This window comes from Diorhabda carinulata, chromosome 7 (genome assembly GCF_026250575.1).
Source record: "Diorhabda carinulata isolate Delta chromosome 7, icDioCari1.1, whole genome shotgun sequence".
Lineage (NCBI taxonomy): Eukaryota > Metazoa > Arthropoda > Insecta > Coleoptera > Chrysomelidae > Diorhabda > Diorhabda carinulata.
This window is the reverse complement of record NC_079466.1, coordinates 4,683,344-4,693,087: the sequence shown is the minus strand read 5'-3', so window position 1 is coordinate 4,693,087 and position 9,744 is coordinate 4,683,344. Positions and strand designations below refer to the sequence as shown.

General features: G+C 32.1%; 1 protein-coding gene across 1 annotated transcript; it reads left to right on the top strand.

The window, feature by feature from the left end:
- Nucleotides 1-550: 550 nt before the first annotated feature.
- LOC130896542 (uncharacterized) lies at nucleotides 551-943 on the top strand. The gene has a single exon (XM_057804724.1). The coding sequence runs from the start codon at nucleotides 551-553 to the stop codon at nucleotides 941-943; it is 393 nt and encodes a 130-aa protein (XP_057660707.1).
- The last annotated feature ends 8,801 nt before the right edge of the window (nucleotides 944-9,744 follow it).

Sequence of the window (9,744 nt, the reverse complement as noted above, 5' to 3'; positions counted from 1 at the left end):
ATAACAATATTCTGTACAGATGAATCTAAACTGAGGTCGGCGTAGGTTCCGCTGCCGTCGTTCCAACTAGAGCCCAAGAACCGACCCTGTTTGATTTTGAGACTAGATTGTCGCTGTTTTGACGACAAAAAAATTATTTGTTGATGAAAATTCAGCAGGAGATTGTTCGGGGTCCATCAGATAACTTGTCCTAAATAGAAATCCGAGGTTTAAAAGCATCAAGGTAATAAGTTCAAAGTGTTTTTGGATAGGTTAATAATACTTTGCTACGTGGATGATGCCGTACTTATTCGCTGAATCCGAGGATAATCTCCAGAGACTAGTACACATCTTCAACACTGTAGTTATATCCTACAATATGATAATTTCAACTGAAAAAACCAAAATGCATGAAAACGTTTAAGGAACCTATACGCTGCAAAATAGAAATTGGTGGTCATGTAATACAACAGGTCCTAAAATTTGTATATTTAGGAATAGACATTACGAGCTATGGAGATGTTGAGAATGAGGTGCGACAGCAGGTCTTCAAAACAAATAAAGTAGCAGGATGCCTAACAGCACACCCAGGAAAAATAAACATCTTACAAAAGAAACAAAAAGCAGAATATATAAAACAACACTTAGACCTATAATGATATACATAGCAGAGACAAGACCCGATACAAAAAGACTACTAGAGACAACGGAAATGAAAGTGCTCAGGAAAATAGCAAGGAAAATATTTTTAGACAGAGAAAGAACTGAAAATATGAGAAATATGTGCAAGGTAGGAAATGTAATTGACTGGGTGCTAAAACGAAAACAAGAATGGAATAGTCACATTAGCAGAATGACAAGCGAAAGACTAGTGCGTATCGCAAGGGATATATCGCTAAGAGGCAGAAGAAGTATTGGTCTACCGAGAAAGAGATGGTGTTACAATCTGGATCCAGGAGACTGAAACTGAAGAGGAAACAGGTTTTAAACTTATCATACAAGAAGGAGAAAGGAGAAGAAAGAGCAGAGGGATCGTCTTCATTAGTTCCACTACCATTACTTAACCTACTTCCCTGCTTTTGAAGTATTTGTGACATTTGTTGCAGGATTACTACGCGATGTCTTTTCGCTACAGCACCTTTTTCAGTTTGATAGACTGGGAACCTTACTGCTGACACATAAAAATATGAGGTAAAACTTAGCAGGCTCTGAAAATACTCTATTAGGTACCTTTTAAAATTAACTTACCTCGAAATGATCTTCACAAAACGGATTACATGTAATCGTTGTAATGTAGTCGTTTTGTCATAATAATGAATACTTTATACTTTGCCGTATTTGTACATTTTGGCACAATAACTTATTTATATTATATATTTTGACATTTCAAAAAATGCATATAACAACAAAGGCGTAAAAACAATAGGTTCTACGTAACTAATTCTCTAGTCAGGCTTTCGGCGCTGATGACGTAGCTTATCAGCCGAGACGCTACAAAGAAAACGAGTGGAGAGATATTTTTGATCGAATGTTGAAAATTAATTTTGAAGTGAATATAAATGCTAGAGAAACCAAATAATTTGCTAAATTGGATTCACAAAGTGTCTCTTTCTATTATATAAAATTCCGAATATCGTTTCCAAGCTCATTTATAATGTATTAATATTAATTATAGTTTATAATAATTCTGGTGTTATCAAATGTGGATAAAGAGAATTTATTTGTACTATACTGTACTATAGACGAAGAGAAAATAATCACAACTCATCGAATACAGATATATTGCAACACATTACGAATTTTTCTCTTGAACGTACAGTAAGATATAGAGCGCCAATTTACTACGATTTAAAGAAAACCTCTTAAAGGACTCTTAATCACGTAAGAAAGCCAGCAATGTGCTTATATTGGCTTTTCCATGTAACCATGAGTTTCTCAGAAGTCCACGATAGCAGGAATGTTTGATAGTATGTTTTATACCATCAAAGGGAAGTACAAATTGTGTTTGGATCCTTCTTTCAGTTATACTTCAAGCACGATGTTACTTGGGTGTTTGGTTTGAATTTTGTGCGTATTTCTCTAAAGAGTATGTTTTAGTAGTGTCATGCAAAAGAATGCCTCATATTACAAGCAACGTGTCGTGAGTCAATGTGAAATTTGGCGGAATTTCCCCGCAAATTCTACGTTCAGAGACCTGGGTATTTTAGTATGATCTAAACAACCTCAAATAAATTCTGCAGTTAGTAAAAAATATCTAATTTACGACTGAAAGCAACGTGGATCGTTTTTTCAATTTCCACTGCATTGTTGATCGTGAATATGTTCCTGTCAGCCGAACGGTGACTGGACAGTTCCATATAAGCGTCCTGGAGATGGAATGAAAGACAGTTATTGCAACACAAATATTCAACTGCTCGAATCGATTGTGCTAGACTGCATTTATAGACCCGATATTGCACAGAACAAATGTTTATTTTACAAAATGAAAACACAGCTCTAAGGAATTCATCATTTTGGCATATATGATGATTCTTAACCGTGGTTCTAAATGGGTTGACAAGTAGATTAGCTTCGTATGGTTTCCAAGATGGCTTTTGTTGTCTTCAAAATTTCGTAATTTGTGTTGTTGAATATCCGTAGTTTAATTGCTGCACGTAATATATTTAGTTCGTTTTCTGTTGTTATATTACTTTTTTGCTAATGGGAGAAGAGACATTATCCACGCATTGCAATCTCAACATTCTGCTTCCGTCTGTCTACTCTAAATATTACTTGTATGTTGTTGCTGGTGATAATCATTTGTGACTCGATTCAAAGTCCGATTGCAGTGATTGTATAGCATTTCTCTTGGCCAATAGGTTCTGTTTAATAGGTATTTATTACCGATATTGAATTTTGAGATAGTTAAGAATGTTTTAAAGATGACGGAATTCTAAAATTTGCTCTGGTTATTGATGAAACCACCACTTCTCTTTTTTTATTCTGAAGTGGAGATACTCGTAGTTTGAATAATTTAGAACTGAACTCACTTATTTGTAGTTATTTAAGAGTTTGTGGATAGCGGAAGAGTATGTACTTTTGAGTTGTTGAGAAGTTTCATTTGCACAAAGATGTATGAATGGTTTCAAGAACAACGTATGGGTGGCGGCATACGCAATAGGTTCGAACCTCAAATAAAAAATGGAAAAACGTTCTTCGAACGAATGGGAAAGCATGGATATCGTTATCGCGATTCTTTGTCGATTTTACAGAACAAATTATTTAGGCGTACATGGCCGTTAAAATCTCGTTGGTTAATACAGAGTACAACTAAGGTAAATTTTCTATTTCTCAAAAAGCACAAGTACTGAATTTTATTCAGATAGTTCGCTGCGATTAGAGAATGAGTTTTGAGCTATTGATAAGGAATTATCATCAAATTAGTATACGTTAATCACCAAGACCAAGACTGATTGATTTTTTTAATATAATTAAAAGGTCTTATTATATGACCACCCTTAACCGTCTTTATGTCGTTTTGACATTGACATTTAATGTTTTCAAACGATGCAAAAGTTGTTGAATAGATTGTGATTTGGTAGTATTTGATATGGGTTAATTATTCTCAGTTATTAGTCATTCGTACATTATTGTCAATTTTATTTCGCGAGTTTTTGCGCATCTGGGTAGTTGTTTTATGGTAGTTATAGGAAAATGATCCGATGGGTTTATTTTTCAACAAACTTAGAATCGAACAGACATTATACATTTAATTACGATTATTTTTTTCACTTCCCAACACACATTCTTCTATTTAGATACGTTAGTTTTCAGTTGATAGACATTATAAACTAGAATTTGCTGTGAGAACTGAAATACTGAAAATTCGTTTGAACAATATTTTATTTAATGGATTCTGATTCGATGGGATATTCATCTTATTTCTAAATAAGCGTACTTCGAATTATTCATGTGTTGTATTTTTTTTTTATTTATGACAAAACGTTTATATCTATTTTGATTTATATATAAAAACCACTTTGTAGAATGAGATTAAAGATAATAAATATCAGTGGCCACTTCTGTTTATATCGTAAATCTCCATCAACTTTGTTATCTTTAATTTTGATTTTGAATCAGAACTTGTATATATTATTTCAATATATTATTGGATAAGCTTAAAAACACAATTTATGCGTGTATAAATTGTGATTTGTAACATAAATTTATCAAATATATCCATTTGCAATTACAATAAGAAGTCAATAATCCCTCGTTCTAAAAGAGGGAGGTCCCTATAACTTTTAAACATTTTTAAATTTTCTCAATTTTCAAGCAACCTTTAAAACTTAAAACTCATCTCCTTCAATAGTTTGTATGTATGTATATGTAGAATTGTGTTCGTCTTGTGTTCTGTTTATCTTTTGAGATAGTCTCGACACGAAAAGGAAAAATAAATTCGTGTACTTTCGGACAATGTTCTTGAAATTTTTGAGAGCCCCTCGAAACAACATAATTTTGATTTGCGCACAAAAATATAACTTAATATCCTCGATATATTCCCATTACTTTCTTTATTTATAATCACTTTCCACGTAAAACGCATCTTAAAAACTATGTAAACTTATACTGAGGAGATTTGTTAGAGTCAAGAGAAAACGCAATTTTTTATGTCAACGGCAAGTATTCAGGCACAATTTGATGAGAACATCCCGGAGATTTATATAGTTCTATTAGAAGCTTTATATATAACTCGATTAAGAATTTCATCAATTTCAACAAGTAACCTAGAAACCCACGGTTAGTTAAAATTTTTTATTTTGTGGTCGTATTTCCAAAAAACTACTTGTAAAGTAAGCTAGAGGTCTTTAGAACGTACTTTGTTCTTGTCTCTATGATGATTTTCAACAAAGTTGTTGAAATGTGTTTTCCCATTCTATGGCAATCAAAAAAGGCAAGCTTACATTGTGGCTTTCAATTGGGTTTTTTGAAAAATCCGCAAAAAGAGAAGATTATTTTTGTTGAAGTTTAATGAATTTCCATGAATTTTTCTATTAAGTTCTAGTCTAAAATTAGAGAGTTTCAATTGAATAAATGGAATATTTCACAATGATCTCCACCTCTTAGGGGACTTTTGGAATTGAAATCTATAAATGCATCAAATAAGTCGATAATTAGATGGAGACAAAATCTAACAGTGTTTCGGAATGTGAGCTATCAATAAGGTGAATTCTTCTATTCAAACTAAAGAGAAAATGTTACATAAAGGTATTTTTATTCAGAGTTGGCCAGCAATGGATAGATGTTTGCAGATTAGAAAACTTTTGGTGGTCAAAATGTTGTGAGCTAAAAGCAAATTCTGAGTTGGAATAATGAAAAATAAAACTACTTCTCCAGTCTCCAGTGTCTTTCAACTCTTCAATTGATAAAGAATATACAAAGCTGCACACTAAATTACCCGACGCAAGCAGTGTTTGTGCACCGAAAAACAAAACGCTATTCTGCAAGCTCACTTTTACATAAAAATAAAAAATATTCCAAGACAGTTAACTCATTTCATTCAATTAACCAACCTTATCCCACATACTCCAAATTCCAAGTCCAATTATCAATTAATAACACCGGGGAAATATTATGTATCCATCAAACTCTCTCCCACTTCCGTCCTATGGAAGGTTCACTGCCAATCTTTACCAAAGATCTGAGTTGCCAAAAAAGAAAAAATCGAATCTCAATTTTCAAGGGTGATTCTTCGATTCCAATTCTCCATGTCTAAACTAAAAGTTTTCCAAAGCTCCTGGTTGATGCATATCACGTTGTAGTCTACGATACGTCGAAGTATTTTCAATTCGGCGGCAATGGTACGGTTACTTTTGCCTGGACTATATAAATACTCAAGTATTAACCGATATTTTATTGGTTTAACTCATTTCAAAACTCACAAATCTGAATTTTCGAGAACGAAAACAATTCGTATACGAACTTCACAAAATGATGTTTGGTCCAAAAAGTATAAATCATAGCACGTTCCTGAGTATCACAGGGCTAACTGGGACTGAACTACAATCATAAATACTGAAGAAATAATTCACAGTTGAGGAATAATAAACAAATCAGACGGTACTTGCCTGTCGCACTGACATAATATAAATATATTCATGCAAATTCAGTTTAAAATACCATTTTCCATGGAAATAAATCTAAATATATCTATTTCATAACAATAGCAACCAAAATCGATAGATCGATATCCCGTATCCACTTTCATATTGATTTTTGAATCTCATGAATTTGATCATTTTTTTAACTCAAATAGATATGTATTGAATTTTCATGGGTTAGATTAAGTTAGATCGTTATAAATGAAGCTGGACATTGGTAATAATCAAGTCCATATTTATGTCACAAATCAAACTGAATATTGATAATATTGATCTTTAAGGCTTAAGAATTTGATAATTTTGTTAAAAAAGAATAAATTTCAACACGCCACAATCCTCAATCAATCAGTTTAAATACTTTTCAAATTTTATACATTGTACCATAATCATAATTTCGGTGCCCGATGATGATAAGTATTCGAAAGTTCGGAATATATATATATATATATATATATATATATATATATATATATATATATATATATATATATATATATATATATATATTCGGAGTTTTTAAGCAGCGGATTAAGAAATGCTTAATAGTGATAAACACATTAAAAAGTTATAAAATGTATAATAGAATATTCAACATGATTTTGAGTTACCATATATACCATGCATACCACATGATATAAACATTATTATCTTTTAACTATATTAATCAAAATTGAATTTGTAACAGCAAGCGTATGGGTGGCTTTAGATCACAAGGTATCGTTATGACAGTTTCTCCGCAACCTCTTTTACCATAGGTTTAGTGATGAGTTTATTAATATAAGGATTTTTCCATCTTTGAGGAATACCTAATCTATCATCCCTAGTAGGAAACTTTAAACCTGTTATAATCAGTTTCCAAAGTTCCAAATAATCAGCCTTTATATAGAGGGAGTTTTATGTATGGAACCTCAATTATCTCGGAAACGGCCTTCCTTTTCCAGAAAAATAATTAGCTTTGTTATATTTTAAATGGATCACCCTAAGTATATATATGTTTTTAGAAATCCTTAAGAAATGATGATTATTTTTACATTTTACATTTACAGTAGGTATCTCCCCCAAAGTTACAATAAATATTGTACATTCAGATGGTTACGATTGAATAAACTCGTTTAATTTGAATATACTTTAATAATTTATATGCTAATACAAATCTTGTACAAAGGTCTAGTGTCAGTAAATTAGTAAAAAGTTTAACGAAACTGGTGCAGCAAAATATTTATCCAAATCATGATGCTGAACACCTACAATAGCTGAAGACACATCTTTAAAAGTTTGTGTCATGTTAGAAGTAGATCCACATTTGTGAAGCAGAAAAATTATAAATTTTAGAAAACATACATTAAAGGCGATTACACCAGATGCTCAAAATGTTGTCCACTTACTTCAATATTTCTGTGGTAACCCTATCTTTTAATTCCTGAATAGATATTGGCAGGTTTAATTCTATAAACGATGTTTTTTAAGTGACCCCACAGGAAATAGTCTTAAGAATTCATTTCGGGTGATCGCGGATGCCATTCGATAAAACCACGTCTTCCAATCCATCTCCTGGGAAACAGATTACTTAGGTATTGCCTATGCTACGCATAGTGAGGTGGGGCACTATCGTATTGTAGCCAAATATTGTCGTTTGGCATATTGTTATTGTCTGAAAATTTCTAATAATGAAGTTTTTTCAAATTTAATTCAGAATACTTTCTTGGATTTGGAAATATCCGAGCCAACTCAAGTAAAATATTATTTTCCAATAAATCTAAATACGCCGGACCATTAAAGTTACCCTCAATGAAAAAGGGACCAATTATTTTGTCGCCTATTATTCCAGCCATACATACAACTTTTCGGGATAATGGGTGTGGAATTCAAGCATCAAACGAGGATTGTTACGTGACCAGTATCTACAATTATACCGATTTACGTTTCCATTATTACAAAAAGGGGCCTCATTTCAAAACTAAATATTACTTAAAAAATTTTTCCATCATTACTCTTCACATCTATCAAAATCGTCATCTGACAACTCTTGAACCAACGTTACTTTGTATGGATGGAATTTATTATCATGTGAAATTTTCATTGCGGATGTTTGTGAAATATTAAGTTCCCTCGATATTTGTCTAGTACCCAAATGTGGATCGTCTTCTAACAAGACACAAACATCTAAAGATTTCTTTTCAGTCGAAGCAGTTTTTCTGCGCCCTGATTTGGATAAATCTTTCACCGATCCAATTTCGTTAAACTTTTTTACTAATTTACTGAGAGTATATCTTGTTATGGGATTTCGATTAGTATATAAATTATTGAACATATCACAGGTTTCTTGTTGACTACGCCTATCGCCATATCCTAATATCATTAGAATATCAACGATCCATTGTGACTTTCAATAAACTTCAACAATAATAATAATCATTGAAACGTCAAATTTGTTATTGTCATAGCCACCTAAATGTATTATTTTAACTACGGCGGAGATAACGCAAATGTGGCTATAACTCCGAAATTAAAGCATTTAGGTATAGGAAACATAGATGAAAAATAATAAGTATTTCTTGAGGATTTCGAAAAGCGAGAAATGTACAGAAAGATCTGACAACAATGTGAATACCACCTTAATACCGGCCGTATCACTAGACCCTTGTACACAAAAAATTATAAAAATCATAATAGCTATTTGCGAGATAATTGAGGTGTTCCAAACATAAAACTCACTCTGAATACCTGGAATATTTCTATTTATTTATTTTGGTTACAGTTTATTTCGCATTTTTTATCACCATAAATTGGACAACAAACTAAATTTTTGACAACGCTACCAATATCTGTCTCCATACATAGTTCCAGTTTTTTAGAATTACCTATCTATTTCTTTACTTCTTGTATGTTGTTTGTCCTAGCTTTTAAGCCTCATGTTATAACTTAATCAGTAGTACAGCTTGTAAACAAAGTTACTACATTATTAATTTAAACATTAACATTTTCTTTCGTTCTTTTTTTCAAGTTGATACAGGTAAAGGTTAAGGTTCAAGTTTTATGTTTTACGACAGACAACGCAATCACAAAATCAATAAAGGGCCTATAGTAGAAGACGATCAGGAATGGCCCCTTGCTACTGTTCGTCTCAACACTCCCATGGATACATGGACATAGTCTATTTAAAACCACCTTCCTATGTCCTTTAAAGGAGACAAAGTTTACTTGCTATGTACCTATGTACACGCGGCAGCCATATTTAATTTTTAACATTATCTAAACTATTACACAGCAGTAATAGAAATAAATTTTTTCTACGACCGTGCGTTTTAACCCACTTTCCCGCACGCATTTTAGTTTCCAAAGTGTAACTTTCCCGCACTGGTGCGGGAAAGTAAAATTATATAAATTTTGTCCTTATTAGATCGTTTTTTACTTCGGAGGTTATAACTATTGTTACTACAGGTAAATAAATATTTACGAAATAGTCCATCAAATAAAATTTAAACCTTTTCTAGCTTTTTGTAGCATTTTTAATTTTTTGAAAATATAAAATAATAAAGATATTTTTTATATAACCTTGTACATTCTTCAAAGGAGTGTAACAAAACAACTATCAAACCAGCCGGGTTTGATATCAGTTGCTATG

Coding starts and splice junctions, on each gene's coding strand:
- LOC130896542 (XM_057804724.1), top strand. CDS start 551: ATGCCTAACAGCACACCCAGGAAAAATAAACATCTTACAAAAGAAACA.